Source organism: Cynocephalus volans, chromosome 3 (assembly GCF_027409185.1).
Source record: "Cynocephalus volans isolate mCynVol1 chromosome 3, mCynVol1.pri, whole genome shotgun sequence".
NCBI classification, from domain to species: domain Eukaryota; kingdom Metazoa; phylum Chordata; class Mammalia; order Dermoptera; family Cynocephalidae; genus Cynocephalus; species Cynocephalus volans.
The window spans coordinates 15896311-15916011 of NC_084462.1; the positions used below are offsets into that span (position 1 = coordinate 15896311).

A 19701-nucleotide genomic window follows, 5' to 3' on the forward strand; every position below is an offset into this window, starting at 1 on the left:
GTTTCTGTATATAAGGTAGGTTCTGGTACTAGCTCATTTTCAAGCCTTCCCTTAGGATTTCTGCCCTTTTATTTTTAAACAAATGGTAGCATACTCACCATACTGTTTTGTACCTTTTTTCCAATTATTGAACATATCTTGGAGACCTCACATCAGTAAAGCACTTTCTGAAACAGCTCTGTGGTTTTCCATTGTATGCCTGGGTGTATCATATTGACTTAACTAGTCCCCAATTTATGGACATTTTTGTTTTTCTATTATAAACAATTCTGTAATCAATTTTAAAGAGTCTACTGATACTGGAAATCCAACAGAGCCTTCAAACAACTTTGTAAACCGCTATGGCTAAATCGGAACCCTATTTCGGCTGCCAAATCGGACAAAATCTAGTTTTCCAGCATCGTTTTAGGAAGGTGACTGTTCGGGATTAGAAAGGGACTAGAGGAAAGTTTATCTTGAGCAATGGATGTAATGTGAACTTCGGTTTTGGTCCTCAAAAAGGGGACACTACCATTAAACACCAAGGGTAGCCACTAGAAGAGGCTAAAGGCAGCTTTAATATTCTAAAAATATTTTTTATTAAAAATTTTTCTAGCATTTAAATACATATCTCAATGACAGCTGAAACGGCAGCTGTTAAACCCCACGACGTGGGAGGCTGGGGCGATGAGGACTTAACTCCCCGGGACGCTCTGTGGTCCGAGAAGGTGGCGGCCGCAGCGTTAGTCTCCCCTCCGGTCCAAACGCCCCTCAATGCCTCGGTAGTCATGTGTCGCCGCCATTGTGACGCGAGCCTGCGGTCACGTGGTCAGTCGCCCGCAGGCTCTACAGCCCCGCCCAGCCCCGTCCCAAGGTCACGTGCCGCCCGCCGTCGCGCCCGCCCCCGACTGCGCGCGGCTCCACGCGGGCCACCGTAGAGGGCGTCGGGCGGCCGCCGGGACGGAAGCCGGGAGGTGCTGCTGACCGCGCCTGCGACAGCGTCAGCCCTGCGCGGAGCGCCGGCGCGATGGCGGCGGCGGCGGCGGCGGCGGCGGCGATGGCCGAGCAGGAGAGCGCCCGGAACGGCGCCCGCAATCGCGGGGGCGTCCAGCGCGTGGAGGGCAAGTTGCGTGCCAGCGTGGAGAAGGGCGACTACTACGAGGCGCACCAGATGTACCGGACTCTCTTCTTCAGGTAGCCGCCGCCGCGTCCGGCTTTCCGCCTCGGCCCGGCCCGGCGGCCCCGCCCCCGGCCGCCGCCCATTGGCCGCATGGCGTCACCCAGCGTCCCCATTGGCTCGCGCCGCTGCCTGTCGCGGAGGCCGAGTCGGATCCAGTGGCCGCGGGGTCGCCGGCCGTAGGGCTCCGGCCTCCCTTACCCGGCCCGGACCTCCCTACGCGACCTCACTGTCCTACCGACCCCGCCGCACCCTGCCCGCTCCCGCTGGCCCCGAACCGTCCGGTCTCCGGGCCGCGCCTACACCGAGCTCCGTTCCGTTTCGAAAACCCCTACGCAAAGTCCCTCGATGTGCCTTCCACTGAGAATCCAGTCGTGAGGGTTTAAAACCGTTTCTCTTTTTGTCATGTCGCCCCCGCTCACCCGTGTTTTGATTTGTGACTAAATGAGCTATTTTTGTAGCCCCGGCCACGTGCGGCTGTCGAGGTGTGAAGTGTGGGCGCCGGGGGCGGAACGCGGGGCTGGGGGCTCAGCGCGGAGGAAAGAGAAATAGCGCAGCAAGTTTTAAAACACCGACTACAGGTTGAAACGATACACGAATATATGGGATTAGATAAATGTCTTTTTATTACTGTGGCTGCTAGAAATTTTCAAAGTGCTGTCTTGCTTGCGTTGATTTCCTTTTGGATTGTGCTGTTACATGTCTGCTGTCATACGGCTACTGCTTTAATTTTTTAATTGTTCTTATTCGCATGCCGTTCCTGTACATTATACATATTCTAAGCTCCTTTATGGTTCAGGCCAGAAAACAATTTGGCCAGTTACTAGAACTGTTCGTTAGAGTACTTTTCCAAACTGCCACAGAACAGTAAATGATTTGGTATAATTAAGGGCAATTCAGTCTGGCCTTTATAGAATTCAGGCCTAGTTTCTTTCTTTTAATATACTTTATTTTTTTTTAGAGCAGTTTTAGTTCTGAAGCAAAATTGAGCTGAAAGTACAGAATTCCCATATGCCCCCCCCCACCCTGCTCCCACACATACACAACCTCCCCCACCAGAGTGGTGCATTTTCTACAACTGATGAATTCACATTGTTCCATCATTTACATTAGGGGTCACTCTTGGTGGTGTACATTCTGTGGGTTTGGACAAATGTATAATGACATGTATGCATTAGAGTGTCATTCAGAGTAGTTTCATTGTTTTAAAAATCTTATGTTACACCGAGATTATTCAATTTTCTTAAAATAGCAAGTTGAATCATTATCTTAAGAACTCTGGGAGTGCTTTTCTGCTTTGGTTGTGGTTTACTAATTTATATTTGGATTAGAGATGGTCTTTTGTGCCCCAGACTATGCTTGGGCTTCCTTTGTCCAGAGTGAGACCTGAGTAGAGAGTGACTGCATTAATGTAGTGGGGAGAGGACACAGTCTAGATGTAGTGTGAGACATTGGAGCCCCCAGCCACATAATCTGTGCCATACCCTTACTTAAAACACTTATTGTGCTAGGAAAGTAAAAGAGACAAGAGTGTTGAAATCAGTAGCTCTCAATCTTAGCTGACTTGACAGATCTGGGATGAGTCCCTGTCATCTTTGTTTTTAAAGATTTTTTTAATGTTATTTTTATAGACCCTCCTGTGCATCCAAGGTTGGGAACCATGGATTCATAGTTCCTGACTTTAAGGGACTTACGAAGTGCTATGAGTTACTGCTCTGAGTCTTAAGTGACCTGAATGGCAACCTTGTTTCTGGAATTTTCTGTCAACTCCTGACATTCTATAAATACAAACCAGTGGCTACATCTAGTTTTATCATTGTGTTGTAAATGCCTTTCTTTTTTGAAAACCTAGCCGTTTAATTGATTTAGAAAGAGATTTGCCTTTCTACAGAGTAGAAACTTTTAAATTTACCTCCAACAGAAACAAGTCCTTAATGCTTGATGTTTGTAGTGACAACTTTTTAATGCTAGTTGAATTTGTCGCTGAACGTTAACAACTTCCAAATGGCATAGGTTGTGGTAGCCCCTTAAATCTGTTACTCAAGGAACAAGCTGAAGATGTAAATCTGCATTAAACTATGTAACAGTGAACCTTCCAACTGGGAGACTGGCCAATCATAAATCTGTATGACGTGGAACTTTTGAAGTGCTCAAGATTTGTCCTGATGTGTGCTGTTCTTGGGGATTTGTACATAAATATTTGCCCAGTGATTAATCAGCAAAAATGAATCTTCCCAAAAATAAACACAGAGTTCCTTGTTTGGAACCGGTTCTACGGTGATGAGAGATTTGATTGTTAATTTAGCTTTTAAGTGAGGAGTCCTTGGTTAAGGGTGTATTTCATAGTGAAGTAGGGGCGGTGATGAATGAGTTCTTCACTTTATTGCTTTCTGGACTGCATGTCCCTGAGCTCCAAATGTGAAGTTAGCAAGGAGCATGCACAGCAAGGGTTAACTGGGATGGGAGTATTGTGTGGCCCAGGCTTTAGAGTCAGACCTGGGCTCAAATGCCATCTCTCCTGTGGGACCTGGAACCTGGGGCCTAGTATATGTTATTGACCCTCTCTGAGCCATGGCTTCCTGTGATTCATTTGGGAATAAAGGAGACCAATTCAACAGTGGCAGTTGTTACCTCTCTGATGCCACCTAGGAGGCCCACTGAGATAATGTGGAGCTGTCCCTGTCCTTCCAGGGTAGAATTCCACTTGGATTCCCAGCCCTGGCTTAGTACACTCCATGATTGTGTAGCTTCTAGAGAAGTCAAATTCTCCAAATTATACTCATTTTTTAATGTCTGTCAGTAAATAGATACACACATCCCCAACTTACAGTGGTTCGACTATGATTTTTCAACTTTACGGCGGTGTGAAAGCCATATACATTCAGTAGAAACTGTACTTTGAGTAGCTATACAACCAGTCTGTTTTCAACTTTCAGTACACTGTTCAATAAATTACATGAGATAGTCAACACTTCATTATAAAATAGGCTTTGTGTTAGGTGATTTTGCCCATCTGTAGGCTAATGTAAGTGTTCTGACCACATTTAGGGTAGATTAGGCTAAGCTGTGATGTCAGTAGGTTAGGTATAGTAATGATATTTTCAACTTTACATAAGTCAAGGAGCATCAGTACGTATTTGCATACTTAACGTTAAAATATTTACATGAAATGTACAATTGATGAGCTTTGATATATGAATATACCTATGAAACCATCACTGAACAAGATATTGAAAATATCCATCACCACTAAAGTTTTCTAATCCGCCTTTATGTAAGGGCTCTGTCACTTGCCCCCATCAGTCCTTGCCCCCAGGCAACCACTGATCTGCTGTCTGTCATTATGGATTAAATTGCATTTTCTAGAATTTTATGTAAATGGAATCACAGTATGTACTACACTTTTTTGTCTGATTTTTTGGATGCACTCAATTATTTTGAGATTCATCTATACATGTGTCTGTAGTTAATTTTCATTGCTGAGTGGTATTTCATTGTGTGGATATATCACAATTTGTTTATCCACTCAGCTGTTGGATAAATTCACTGAGTAATATTATTTTAATTCATTTATAGCCCACAGCAGTTTAAGGTGGAGGATGGACAAGTATTGGGCAACCCAGTGGATCGGTCTTGCCGGGTATATGAGCGTTTGTGTATGTGTCCCACAGAGATTCGGCAGTAGGTTCCTGGTTCACCTGGTTACGTTGGAGGCTAAGAACGTTAAAGAGTGTTTCACCTTTGCCCTGGTGATGGTACTGGATATGGTAGGTCATCTTATCGCTCCAGTCTTCTGTCTGCCAGTATGAAGAGGGAATCAGTTTTCCAAGCCTGTTGGATTATTGGTACTTCGTGAAGTCAATTAATCTGTGTGGCTTTGGGGACAACTTTCCAGAATGGCCAGTGTGCCACCATTTTTGTACAAAGGGGCCTCAGTGTTGGCTGCCGTGTTTGCAGATTTGCTTTTAGAAACTTTGATGTAGTTGAGAACCCAGCCCAGGAGGCAATAATCTACAGCATCCACTAATAGAACTGCTGGGCCTCTGCACTGCCCTCAGCTCACCTCCTGGAATTCCTCCCTGTGGCCCTCCTGTCATTTAACCTCATGGAAAGTGGGTCTTCCTGCCCCATAATTTTTTCTGAGATTTCTTTGAATTGTTGATTATTTGTTGTGACCCATAACTTTATTTTGCCTCTTAAGTCATATAAAGAAAAATTTTTTTAAAAAAGCTTGTAATATATGTTCTGCTCACACCTCAGCCCAGTGTCTAAGATGAACTTTTTCCTAAAGGAGCTGTTGAGAATTCAGGCAGCTGTGCCTCGTCAGTTCAGGTTTTGTTCTTGGAGTGACTCTTTCTGAAGCAAAGTGGTCCTCAGTTCTCTCAAACTTCATAGTGTCTGGGCTGAAGGCCGGCAGTGGCCGGCCCAATCAGTCATCATAGGGATTTTGTTGTAAAACCTGTAATTATTCCTTGTCTTTAGACACATCTGTGGTATATCTTCAGTACTTCATATTCATCCTCAGCCTTTTCCTGACAGTTGAACATACAGTGAACCAGCTTCAGTCTAGTGAGAGTGTAATTGAGACTGGAGATTCACCCCAGTCTCCAGTCCTTCATTTGACACCCACATAATTTTTAGCACTAGTATTAGTACTTCCATTTCTTTTTTCTTTTTCTTTTTTAAATAAAATAAGAGCAAAATAAATGAGAATACTTGCAGAGACACATTGCTGTGTGGATAAAGATGTTGCTGTCATACGTCCTTTTTTTTTTTTTTAAAAGATGACTGGTAGGGGATCTCAACCCTTGGCTTGGTGTTGTTAGCACCACGCTCAGCCACTGAGCTAACCGGCCATCCCTATATAGGATCCGAACCCGTGGCCTTGGTGTTATCAGCACCGCACTCTCCCGAGTGAGCCACGGGCCGGCCCTATATGTCCATTTTTGGCTGGCAGACAGCATCAGCACACGTCAACTTGGAATGTCATTCATCAGCAGATGACAAAAGTTCAATTTCATTGTATAAAAGGTGTGCTTTTGGGGTGTTTATATAATAGAGTGTCCAACAGTGTGCAGCATGCAGAGATCAGGCTGTGTGGATGGAATGGTGGTGGAGGGCCAGGGGAGGAGACCCGACTTCTACTCCAGCTGCTGCCAACTCTCCTGTGGTTTCAGGGCCTTAGAGGGTACCAGTCCTTGCTTAGTCACCCAGAAACAAAAACCCCTTCCAGCTCCCAGAATTCTTCAATGCAAAAAGAAGCACGTTTACTTTTGTAGTTACCTTAGACTATTTTGTCTTTTACCAGCTTTCCTTGATCTGGCAACAGGCGATTTCAGCTAGCTGGCAAATGGCTGGAAAATTGTGGTCCTGTGTGTGTGCACACAGAATTATCCATTTCCCTCCCTTCTCTCCCCTTACATGAACTCACAGCAAGATCACAGGGAGCTGCTGGGCCTGGTAGTAATCCAAGCTGGGCTGTGGGGGGGTGTTGCTATAATCATTGGCAGCACCCTTTGAAAGTGGGTTTCCTTATCTCAGGAATTTGGTTTGTCTGCCTTTCAAGGAGTTATTTTTTCTTCATCTGGTTTTCTAAGAGGTTATCTCTTGCTGTACCTCAGGTAGAAGAGTCTAGAACTCTGTAGTATCATGCATAAGCAGAAACAAAGTGGTGTGATTATCACTTAAGATAAATGTGTACAGTTCTGTATATGTCTGTGCAGATGGGAGCATGAGGTATACTCAGAGTATACCTCTGAGTACTTTTTCCAGCATATCACATGTCAATGCCTGGCACCAGGCTAAGTGGAAGGGCTCGGAGAGTCTTCAGGGCAGCTCCTGACATCCTTTGTGAGCTAGGTCATGACACTGCAGGACTGGAATTAGGCTGGTTGGTAACAGAATAAATTGCCCTGTTGAGATGTTGCACTGGTATGAGAGTAGGTCTCCATCTACAATGTTTAGAGTGTATGTGTCAGAGAGAATGACTGCTCTTGAGAGTGGTGTTGATGAAACCCAAGACCAGGTTGATGACCTGTACACTGACACTGTGGTTTTCTTTCTTGGACTGTAGTCTTTTACCTCCTGGTCCCCACCCACATAGTGCAGGCAGATGGAGTCTCCTGTTGGGGGTCTGTGTGCCAAGCTAACAGGATTCCCCCAAGTGCTGCCTGGTGAGGGTGGGGGATGTTTGGGAGAGGTCTGGTTGTGGTGTCTTTTTGAAGAAAACACATTTTTGGTGGTTAATTGAATAGCCAGCCAATCTGCATTCCCTGCTAGCTTGTCTGTCCTGGGGATGTTAAAGTAGTATTTCCCAGACTTGAGCCATTTGTGTGTCATTGTCATGGTTTTTGCTGTGTCTTTATATCACCTGCTATTTGCTTAATATTTTTCTTTGACTTGTCTTTAAACACAGCTTTGTCCAAGGAAATTTGGCTTACACAGAGTTGACTGATGATACTTTTCCTGATAATAAAATGATGATAAACGTGTAGCCAATGATGTAAAATGTTCTGAGTGCCACCTATTCATGTGGCCCGATGCTGTGGTTTGGTAGGCATGGCATGTTTCAGCAGGAAGCCATCTCCTGCTTTCCACACTTTCTGTTCTTGCAGGCTGGGGCCCTGCACTGCACCAAGCAGCTCAGGCTGCCCCTGCTTCCCTCGGCATTTTGTCCATTGCAGACAGATCCATTTGTCCTTTCTCTGGTTCTGGATGTGTTTGGTTATCAGCCATGCTTCTCGCTGCTCTGTGCTTCTGTCCCTGTGCAGTTCAAGAGACCAGCTCTTCCCAGCCTCCTGTACTTTGTGAGAAATGCATTTGCAGCGGGGAAGTGATATAGGACATGGGTGGTGGTGTCCACCCAGGCCCATCCCTCCCAAGGGAGGAGGAGCACAGCATGTGTTGGGAGCAGGTGGGGTATCCTTAGATGGAAACTTTGAGGGACACTGACCCCCGTGATTGAAGCTGAATGGGACTTCAGCAGAGGGAAGAAGTTTGCTGCAGTCACTGTTGTTATTGTCCCCAGTAGGACTCCATCCTGGATCCCCCACTGTCCCTTGTCCCCTGCATGCAGTCTAGTCCTTCTGTTCGCAGATGGACGAGTGTATGTCTCCCTTGCTCCTTTATGTAACACCCTCCCAGCCTTTCCCTGGTCCCTTCTGCTGAAACTTGTGAGCTGCTCGAGAAAGAGCTGCTTTCTGGCTCTGGGCCTGTTTGGGCACAGATGGGCCTTGCCCCCCTGCCTTGTCTGCCCTGAGTATTCAGGCCCACCCCACGAAGCCCCAGCTTGCTGACAGCAGAGACCTTAGTGTCCACAGCACTCCATGCAGCCTCACAGGAAGAGCTGAGCCTGGGACACTCTGACAGGCCTGGAGGTGGCAGGAGAAGCCCCTGGGGAGCAGGCTCCATGGCTGCCCGGCTTACACTGGGTAGGGCCTGCTCAGCAAGATGCCTGGGACAAAGACTCTTCCTTCCTTTGGAGCTCACGTACCTCAGGAGTAACTTTGTTTCCGTTCTTGATGAAAGGTATATGTGTATATAGGAAGGCTTATTTTCATAAAGCTTTTACATCTACCTAAACACCTTTTTAGCTTTGGACCTCCAAAACCACATGAGACTTGGTGGACATAACAATGAGAATGTGTTCCCCTCTGGAGAATGTCTGTAGTGAGTGTCTTGTGTCACTGGGCTCCCTCTGTTCACACTTTCTCTCTTTATCTCAGATACATGTCCCAAAGCAAACATGTTGAAGCCAGAGAGCTCATGTACTCAGGAGCGCTGTTGTTCTTCAGTCATGGCCAAGTAAGTGCTTTTACTTTTTCTTGTGTGTCCTTTTCTGCTCTGGGCAGGAGAGTTGAAATGGGAATGACAAGGAAGAGGTCTGATGGATGACATGAGGCCATCCTGGCTCTGGCTGCAGGTGGCAGAGAGTCCTGGTATTCCTGATGCAAGTGCTTCACTCTCAAGGGCCTGTCACAGCAGGCCCCTCATGGCCAGGGCTGTGGTGCTTTGTGGCATCGGGGTGCTGCACGTGCTTTATTTTGGTATAAACAGCCCTGTCCATTTTTATTTGCCCCTGGCCTGGACTTGTCAGTTATTTGGCTGCACTGCTAAGTGACGTTGTGCTCAGAACAGGTTCCCTTAGCTTCAGTTTGTTCACAGGCTTCTATCTGGAACACCAGACCAGCTGCACAGCTTTATCTTGTCTGTTCTGAATGAATCAGAGCTTTGTTTTAAACTGTGTGATTCTTGTTTGTTTATATGTTTTGTAGCAAAACAGTGCTGCAGACTTATCCATGCTGGTCTTAGAGTCTCTGGAGAAGGCGGAAGTGGATGTGTCCAACGAGTTACTGGGTGAGAATTCCTACTGTGTCGAGTTTTGCAATGCACAAAGTACCTTTCACCTCAGACTGTTTCATAGCTGGCCTCTAAGATAGCACCTCCCTGAGTTACTTTACTCCGTTTTGTGCCTGCGTTGTGGGGTCTCTTGTGCTCTGGGATTAATCTTGTTGCAGAGGTAGCTCCTGCCCAGTTGAAGTGAACCATGCCCACCTGATGACCCCGCTCTGAGTATACTGGCACACTTAGCAGGACATGCTGTGTTTTATAGGTGGAGCATGACTTGGGCACTGTCCCCTCCCCAGCATGGGAGCCACCCATACTGTCTGCACAGTAATTGACCTCTCCGCTGCTCTGATGGACGGCGGCCTCCCAGCCAGCCGGCGAGGTGGGGCACCCTTTTGTCCAGAGGCTTGGCTTCTCGGTCTGTCCCGTTTGGTAAGCGTGCGGTTGGCGAAGCCCTTCTTGTGAGCTGCCCAGTTAGAAGATACAGGAGAGGTCCCACTCCTGGCCTTGCTGCTCGTGCAGAGGCCTGTAGGCTAGAGCCAAGGACCCCAAGGAGGCTGTTTCTGGGCTCCAGCCTGGTGCTTTTCTTCCACTCATCCCAGGCATTGCTCCTCTGAGGGCCAGCTTCCCCTGACAGCCCACCCTTTTACCTGCTCCCCAACGTTGGCTAAGCCATGAAGCCAGGAAGGTGTTTGTCCTTCCTTGTTGCGCTCTGGGGCTTGCAGCACTGGCATTGCAGCGGAGAGGTCAATTGGGGGTGGCCCTGTATAGCACTTGAATCCATGGACACGCACCAGGGATAGGCACCAGCATGCCAGTGGTTTCTCAGCTTCCTTTTAAAGTTAAATAATTATTGCGTTTAATTCATTTTTGTAAGATGTGCAGTACAAAGAACAAGAGTAGTCGTGTGTTCCTGTGGGTGAGGATCTGTTTGTATTGTTTTCAGAAAATCTGGCTAAAGTGTTTAGTTTGATGGATCCGAATTCTCCAGAGCGAGTGGCTTTTGTGTCTAGAGCCCTGAAATGGTCCAGTGGAGGATCTGGGAAGCTGGGCCACCCCCGGCTCCACCAGCTGCTGGCCCTCACCCTGTGGAAAGGTAGGTTCCAGTGAGCCCTGAGGCATGGAGGAGGCCATTCTGTACTCACGGGGTTGGTGGGGGTCCTGGCCAGTGAGCATCTGTCCCTTTCTGTGCTCCCTGGGACTTTTATTTGCATTATCCATTTTAATTGATTGAAATCATCCGTCACAGCTAACAAGGAGGGGAGATTTTGCTTTCTGAAATGATATGGGTCAGGTTTTCTCTGTCTAGCTAAACCTAGATGTTTATGCTTTGATATGAAGTTGCCCCTTGATTAAGTCACCATTGCTCACAGGAGAAACACCCACAATGGTAGGGGGAAGACGAGGGGGCCGTGGTTGGCCTGGCCCCATCCTTCTTTCTAGGCTCTTACCTCGAATACTTCTTTCTTCTCTGTGAAACATTCAAAGCCTCATATAGACTGCCATGTCCCCCTCCTACTGCAGGGCTTGTACATGCTGTTTCTTCTTTCTGGAACGTCCCTTCCCACCCCCCACCCCCCAAGAACAGTGCTTTGCTCTGCTTCTTAACACTTATCTCATTTTCTAACTAAGCATTTGTGGGGATTATTCAGTCTGTGAGGTGGGGATCATGGATGTTTTTGCTCAATGTGGTTGGTATTCTTAGCTCCAGATCTGCTGCTTAGGTAGAGGAAAAGGCACTCAATAAATATTTGCTGAGTAGCTTGAATGACATGTTGTTTACTAGGGTTTTAAAGAGTTCCCTCTCACAGTAGCGTTCCTGAGGACATTAATGTCCTAAGTGACTCTAGCTTTGTAAGATTAGCTCATTCACGTACCCAGCAGGCCTTTGCTAGGGCCCTACCACATGCTCTGGAGCTGTAAACAGGGATGGTGGTGCGGGGATGGCAGTGTGCTCATGTCCTCTGGGCATGCACCTGGGTCTGGGTAAGATGAGAGGAAGGTGATATTGTGGCTGGGGCTCAGTGGAGATGCCCAGCAGCGCCGAAGGGCACAGAGGAGCACACCCTCTTCGTTTGAAGTTCTAGGCTAAAGGTGACTTTACTCCAGAAAGTAGCGCAGATTAACTTTGTGAACAAGATCTAAGACAGCAAGCTCCTCCTAGAAACAGCTACGTCTGACAAACGATGTGATAAGTGGCTGAAAGAATGTATATTCTTTACAAGTTAGCAACACCAGAGTCCATTTCTGCCCTTCTCTTTTTTATCCACCAAACAAATATTGGGTGCCCACCATGCGCCAGGCCCTTGTTGATGCTGAGATTTCGTAGCCCTGCCTGCCAAACACTTCCCCACTGGAGAGTGGCAGCTGGAATGGGAGAAGCCTTGGCCCTGGAGAGGAGGGAGCAGTACACCCTTGAGGGGGTGCAGGGGTTGAGAAGCAACACCTTTCCCTCTTCACTGAGAGTGATTACACCTGCTGTACTGTGTTCTCTGCTGTGACAGGTGGGGCTCTCGGCCCGCTCTGGGTGCCTGGCACGCTTTCCCCACCTTCGGCTCTCTTCTTCATCGTGAAGAGATTAAGAACTTGATCCCTCTATCCTGGCTAAAAAAGCAAGATAAACTGGGCACAAGGAACTAAAAAAGATCTTGATATTCCACCCTTTGAGTGTCAGTTGGGACAATTAGGACAATCAAGATGGGGGCGGGGAGAGCTGGAGCGGGAAGAAGAACTAGCAGGGGCTCGATGGCTGGAAGTCTAATCCACTTCGTTTTTGGATTAGAAGTGTTCATTTCCTGTTTCGTTGAGAAGACGTGCGGATGAGGGCTTCCGTCACTCCAAAAGGGTTGCAGTTGGCAGAGGGGTGATGGTCTTCAGAGTAGTCCCTCCTTTCCTGACCGACAGTCTGGGGAATGCGGATGCTGGCACCATGGTTGGCTGCGCTAGTAGAAAAGTCGTTGATGTAGGAGGTTTCGTGGAATCCACTTAGGCACAGGTCATTGTCCAGGCCTCCCTTGGGGTCGTAGGTGTGAATGTGGTACTGGTGCCACTTGCTTAGCTTCTCAGTGGCCTCCCCAGTGTACTGCAGACCATTCTCCCACCTGGCCTTGGTGCCGAAGTTGGTACGGCAACCTGCATCATTCCACTTCCCGGGAATGGGCTTGGGATCAAAGTTCCTGTCACTCCAGAGTCCTCACAAACACAATGCAAGATGAAACGGGCCACCCAGAGATGATGTCCCATGCTGATACTTCACAGGGTCCTATTTGGAATTCCCACTGGGCAGGTATGACCTTGGCATTTGTCCCTGCAGACTTGACTCCAGCATATAAGCAGGCCCAGTAGTGAGCCTCCATGATATCCCTGCCATAGGCTCGCTCTGCTCCCACCACACCACAGTAATATGGACCTTGGGGCCCAGGGAAACTGCCGGAAGACCAACGGAAGAGATGCCCCATGAGAGTGTATTCCTGCTCTATTCTGAACCAGGGGGTGCTGGTTTTCTACCATGTCCATTTTCTGTTTACAAGTGTGCCTTAAACTGGTCTCTGCAGGCTTTTGGTTGTACTTGAAAACTTCACAGAACACTAGTTTGTTAGGGTCTTTGCAGAAGGGGTCCCGAAACATGGCAGTAGGCATGATACATCTTACTGTTGGAACCTTCACACTGAAAAGTTCTAGAGCCATCAAAACACTACTCGGACATCTCCTGCACACGTGGGCTCACAGTCCAGGGCACGGGTCCCGCAGTGCAGTCCTTCTCCAGTACCCTTGATCCACACTGGCATAGTTTGGACTTTCTCACCCTGAGAAGGAATGTATACACCTGCTTGATGCCTTTCGTCAAGTGAGAACTTGCTGAGGTGGCCATGGTGGAAGGTGTACCGGGCAGCGAGCAAGCAGGCAGGCGGGTGGGCAGGCTGTGACAGCAAGGTGAGGAGAGCGGCGAGGAGGCTGGGTGCTGCTTGGACCACCCTCTCATCTGCCATTCTCGGCCTTTGTAAAAGCTGACCATTTCTATTCATTTGTGATTAAATAGCCAGTGTGCAGTAGGAAGGCTGAACAAATAGCTTAACTTAGAGGAAACACTCACTTTCTTTCTACTGCCCTTTTATTTTATTGGCACTACAACTTCACACCTAAAGGTATAACCATGGGAAATGTGGACTAAGGAAAGCTGCTCAGATGTTAATGTGCCCACACTTCACTCTTAAATGCCAGTTCTGGTTCAGGAGGTGGGGGCGGGGACTGCCCAGCTCCCAGGTGGTGCTGATGCTTTCGAGCAGGGACCCCTTACACAGCGAAGGTCTACCTTTGCGAGGGCACAACAGGTTGAGGCACAGTGTGGCGATGTCTTAGGGACATTACCTGCTCAGCTCTCCACTCTGTGCACCCAGCTGAGCACAACCGATCCTCCTGGCTCGGAGTGGAGGGTGTGTGGGGGCAGGTGTGAGGACGGGGCAGGGTAGAGAGTGTGTTGGTCAGTGTTATGATGCGGGTGGATGTTAGGGGTCTTGCCTAACCTCACTGGGATTCTCTGGGAGAAAGTAAAGTGTAAGACTCTCTTTGCTTTTTATCTGAGAGTCAAGGTGCTATTTTGGAGGGGCACACATGTTAGGATTTTGTATTACATTGCTCTACATGAAATTGCCGTTTTTGTGGATCGAAAGGGTCAAATACTAGCACTTTTTTATGGTTCATCTCATATACACATTAATGTGGGTAAAACTTTGCAGCTTATACAGCTTAGAAAAATAAGGTCTTCGGTTGCAGAAACACCTGTCCTTTTCAGCTGTTTCGCACTTAGTGCTCTGAGCCTAAGGAAGTTGGATGTTGGCATGAGCCAGCTTTGTGTGCTGGAGGAACTGTCCTTATCCCCTTGGGTTCACACTGGCTTCTAGCAGGTAGAAGTAGACCTGGTACAGAGTACAGAGGATGGATCTTTTTAATATATCTGGTGTAATATATTGTATTTATAATATGTCTGTATGTCACATTTCCTTTGCAGAACAAAACTATTGTGAATCTCGGTATCACTTCCTGCACTCTACTGATGGAGAAGGATGTGCCAATATGTTAGTAGAATATTCTACCTCAAGGGGATTTCGCAGTGAGGTGGACATGTTCGTGGCCCAGGCTGTCCTACAGTAAGTATTCTGTGTTTACTTAATCAAATCTTTGCTTAAACTGCTGCCTTGGGTTCCAGAGACCGCCTCAGAGCAGGTTGTCACCTGACCGAGACATGCAGAAAGGTAAACTTCGAGTTCACGCGGGGCAGAACAACAAGCTCACACATCAGCCAGGGTGATTAATTTTTAATAAATTTCAAGGAGTATCTTGGAATATGAAGTTAGTATGTTTTCAAAGGCTGTGTGTGTTCTTGCAGCTGTTTCTATGAATCTAAACCTTGTAATACGTGGACAAGGCCACACCCCACGTGTTGCTTCTCACCAGCTCTTCATTCCAGCAGATCCTCTAATCTCTGTTCTGTTAGGCTTTGTTCGTCCTCTTTTTTCTTCCCTACAGTTTATCTTGGAACTGTTGAAACATACTTCAGGGTTCATAGAATTGTTAGTCAACGTCTGCACCACAAGACCCTCCCGCCAGCTCACTGACCATGTGGGAGGTGTCAGTCAGAGGGCCACCCGACTGTTCCTGACTTCAGCCTTCTTCCCTTTCTCATGAAAATGGTTCACATTTGATCAAGTTGATTTCCTCCTGCAGAGAAAACCTTGATTGGGTGGGCAGGTGTTGGGATAGGATTTGTGCTGTCACAGAATGCCTGCAGCCTGTACATCACCTCAGTCTGCAGGACTCTGCCACCCAGCTGTTGCTGACATCTGCTACTTGGAAACTCACTGGCCCTGGCTTTATAACACATGGTACAGATGTTTTCTTAGCACTGAACTGGGTGCTGCTGCTAAGGTCTCTGAGCCCTGTCTCAGGAGTCCCTCTGGGACTGCCCTTGAGTGAGACCCTCCCTGAGCATAAGTCAGGGTGTGTCCTAGCACCCAGTGAGGCATCAGGGGTGCAGGCCATTTACTCCCCAGACCCCTGGGTTGAGTATTCTCATGCAGGCAGGCATCTGATGGGTGCAGACGGGGGTGTAGAAAGCAGAGGTCTTAGTTCCGGGAGTCAGACAGATGTGGGTCCACCTTCTGGCTCCACTGTTCCATAGCTCGGTTGACCTTCAGAAAGCCACAGCACCTTTCCAAGCTAACTTTCTTCACCTGTAAATTGTAAAATGGGTAGTTTTGCCGTGCATGTAAGGGTGGCACATGTGGAGGACAGGGCCTGCCAGGCCTTCCATACACCAGAGCTGTGGTCCCTGCTGTGAGTCCTGTGTGGCGCAGGCCTGCGAAGGAGCCCGGTCTTGTGTCACAGGCTGGCACATGTGTTTGTTGACTGAGGCTTTCTATGCCTGCAGTGGTGTCAAGTGTTTGATGTTCATGTGAAAAACTGTAGAAACCCTGTGTCCTTCTTCAGTATTTCCACCCACTGGAACATTCTTATTTCTAGATTTCTCTGTTTAAAAAATAAAAACAGTGCATCAGTGGTCTTCTCAACGTACACCCAGAAGCATCCGTCAATCGAGGACGGGCCTCCGTTTGTACAGCCCCTGCTCAATTTCATCTGGTTCCTGCTGTTGGCTGTGGATGGGTAAATTTTTTTAGTCCAGGGTGTGTGAGTGTGTGTAGTTGTGAGGGGGGGGGGCATGTGTGTGTATGGTATATGTGTAGGTGTGTATAAGTGTGTAGACGTGAGCGTGTGTGTAGGTGTGTATGTACAGATATGTGTACATATGTGACTGTAGGTGTAGGTGTGTGTAGTTGTGGGTGGGTGTGGTTTTCTTTTCCATTAGAAACAAGTCTTTGCCATGTCCTGTGTTTCAGCGGCAAGCTGACAGTGTTCACAGTGCTATGTGAGCAGTACCAGCCGTCCCTCAGGAGGGACCCAATGTACAACGAGGTGAGGGGCTTGCAGCATTGGGCCATCAGGCAGCAGCTTTAGAGGGAGGGAAATGTCCTTAAGTCCACGTGTAGCCCTCCCTTGGAGCCCTGGGGCCTCAGGTAGGTCCAACCCATTCCGTGTTCTCCAGGGCCTCTGCTTTTGTCTCTTTCAGTACCTCGACAGGATAGGACAGCTCTTCTTCGGTGTGCCGCCCAAGCAGACGTCTTCCTATGGAGGCTTGCTAGGTAAGCCCAGGAGCAGAGGGTGCCTCTAGCTGGGTGGGCATGACAGTCTCCTCATGGGCTCCCTGTGCCTGGCCCACCTCCAGGTCCTCTTTGGCATCTTCCCAAAATGGAGGTGCGGACAGTTGTGTCCAGGGTGCACTCACCATTGGCCACAGTTGAGGCTGTGTTTCTGACCTACCACTGCAGTCCAGGCCCTGTCTACTGCAGCCTCGGGCCTGGTCCCGTGGTTGCCACACAGTCTGCTCTGAGCTTGGACTGTGAACGTGTCCTTCCACCAGGGCAGGGCCAGTGAGGTCTTTTATGTGATAGAGATTTTAAACGTGTTCAGTTTTGTTTTTTGACTAGTAAATCATATTTCACAGAGTTTAGAATTCAGAAGTACCCACCTCTCGGCCTGTCTCCCTGCTCCTCAGTTCTCCCGTTGGGGGCAAACAGCCCTGAGGTTTCTCTTGCTTCCTGGCAGGATGACTCTGCATGTGCCAGCCAATACACACCTGGCTTCTTCTCTGTCAGTGGTGCCAGGTTGTGCCCAGTGCCTGCACCTCGGGCTTGTACCTGCGAGAGCTAGGGGTGCTCCGGGGCAGGCTGTGCTGCCGTACATAACTGCATCTGCCTATACCCATGTTGGAGGGGCTCGGACAGGGCGTGGTGTGTGTTTCTAATTTTCAGAGAGGCTTCCAAGTTGCACTCCATGGAAAGGCCTTTCTTGTTGAGATTACTTTAAAAGTTGTTTCCTCTTAATTGTAGATTTCGCTTTTTCCCAGTACATTTTATCTGTTTGGGGTTTATGTTCAGTGGAAGGGGTAGGTGGAGGCCCTCTTGCCTTCTTCCCCAGCTGTCAGTGTACTGGCACCACCACCATGTAGTGAAGTGATGCCACCATGCCTCCCACATTCCCATGCACCGATGGGTCTCTGCGGGATGGTGGTACCTTGGGAGTGAGGGTGCAGGTCAGTGTGTGCTCATGTCTTAGCTTGAAACAATGGCTTAATGTTTTTATGTCAATCAGGCTCCATCCCCCAGCACCACTCCCTATCAGAAACATCCTGACTTTTCATGCTTTTTATTTTTTCATCAGAACTTCCTAGTTAGCTTTTCCATTTCCCCCAGAAATGCTGTTAACATGTTCATTGGGCTGGAGCTCACAGCATTAGAGAGCAAGGAAGACTCTGCACCTCCACTGCTGTGTCTTTGTGTCCAAAGAACGTTAACTTCATTTGTTCCGTTTCCCTCACAGTTTGGTTTAAGGGAATTTTTTAAACTTTGATTTTGTATTTACATAACAGTTGTTTCTTGGATAAAAATTAGGTGAGTAAAAGGACAGACATCAACAGTGACAGCAGTTAGCATTTTTATGTGCAACCTTTGAAGCTTTGGATGCATCTGATTTATTTATGTGCTGATTGAGTACAACATGCACATGCTTTATAGCTCTCTTTGGCTGAAAATTATCTTTCCATGATGTTACTTTGATAACTCTTTAGGATTCTCCTGTGTGACTGTACTGTGTCCCCTACTGATGGACATTTAGGATTCTTTGTCTTCCCCTCTCATAAAGCCATGCAGCAGACTTTCTCCAGCATTTCTTTGTGATCATTAGGTCCATATCCCATAGAGAGAGTCCTCGCCGTGGGTTCCTGGGTTGCAGGCATGAGCATTGTGAGGCTTTTGCTCATCTTGTCGAACATCCTCAGAAACTAGGGTGGCAGGCGCATTCATCCATGGGAAGGTGGGGTTCTTGGGGTGGGGCTGGTGAGGAAGAGCTGTTCTGACACCTGACTGCTGCAGCGTGTTTCGTTCCAGGGAACCTTCTGAGTAGCCTCATGGGCTCCTCAGAGCAGGAAGAGGGGGAGGAGAGCCAGGATGACAGCAGCCCCATCGAACTGGACTGAAGCTGCCCCCGGGGCCTGCATGAGGACACCCGCAGTCCACAACTCCAGGGACAGTTTCAGATGCGGGTCCTGGCATGTGGTTCCTCACACCCAGCGGCTCTTGGTTCTGAGGCTGGCGGTGGCTGCTGTCTGGTGTCTGTCTCTATTTATGTAAGGTGGCTGAGGGCTGCGTGGCCTGCTGCTGTGTAGCTGGGACTCGAGAGTGAGGCCTGGGCTTCAGCTGGCTGGCGTGTTCCCTTCAGATTGACCCACAATAAAGCACAGGCCTTACTGCGGCATCACCCTTTCCCAGTCCTTTGTTTCTGGTTCCTTTGGGGAGGGCTGAGGGGGTCACACAGGTGGCCTGTTGCCAGGGACTGGGCAAGTTGCTCTTGGTGTTCCCACACCTGGTGTCCAGTGCAGCCCGTGCCATGCCAAGGGAGGCGGTAGCTGCTCAGACACGTGCACTGAGCTGGGCTTCCTCTGGTCTTGCGAACTAGAGCAGTTTTCCTTTTTATCTTGTTTTACTTTGGACATGGGGTAGCTCTGCAATCATGGTGTGCTTGTTCCCATCACAGATGGAGCACATGTGCGCAGTGCCATCATCCTCATGCCCCTCAAAGGTGGGGAGCAGCTGGCCGGGCCCAGTGCCCACGTGGTACTTGAGGCTGTGGCCATGGGCCCCCTGGTGTCCTGGTGTGGCCTGTGAGATTACGCCCTGCAAATCCCGGAGCCACAGTCCTGCTGGTCTCTGAGAGCACCACATTGCTGCTCTGGAAACGTCATTGTTAAAAAGGGATACCGTAGAACGTTCCATTTCTTTCGTAATGCAATATTTATTTTTATTGGGCGATTGATTCCTTTGACCTAACATTTTAAATTTTAACCAAATAACCAGTCCAGGAATTATCAGATCTGTCCTTTATCACCCATGCTATTCCAGATGTTACCAGTATAATTATAAAAGGGGAAACACTTTATTTTTTCACAATTAAGTAAGAGTTGTAGATTAATACACAGTGATCATGCATGGGAAGGAGGGAAATAATATACAACTTTATTTACTGTAAAAATGGAATTTAAAGGAAGGTTTGTGTTAATTGTTGAGTATAAATAAATTCTTTATACTGGG

At 48.1% G+C, this 19701-nt stretch overlaps 1 protein-coding gene and 1 pseudogene across 5 annotated transcripts; one reads left to right on the forward strand and one right to left on the reverse strand.

The window, feature by feature from the left end:
- Positions 1-943: 943 nt before the first annotated feature.
- Positions 944-19701, forward strand: GET4 (guided entry of tail-anchored proteins factor 4). Of its 5 annotated transcripts, none has more exons than XM_063089046.1 (9): positions 944-1173; positions 8881-8959; positions 9430-9511; positions 10449-10598; positions 14511-14649; positions 16022-16162; positions 16396-16471; positions 16626-16698; positions 18502-19701. In XM_063089046.1, the coding sequence occupies exons 1-9, from the start codon at positions 1007-1009 to the stop codon at positions 18588-18590; spliced, it is 996 nt and encodes a 331-aa protein (XP_062945116.1). In that variant the 5' UTR covers positions 944-1006; the 3' UTR covers positions 18591-19701. The 5 variants fall into 5 exon arrangements, with proteins under 5 accessions (XP_062945116.1, XP_062945121.1, XP_062945118.1 ...); XM_063089051.1 differs by lacking the exon at positions 944-1173 and adding an exon at positions 1311-1536; XM_063089048.1 differs by lacking the exon at positions 944-1173 and adding an exon at positions 1311-1530.
- Positions 12281-13373, reverse strand: LOC134371673 (glutamine synthetase-like; annotated as a pseudogene).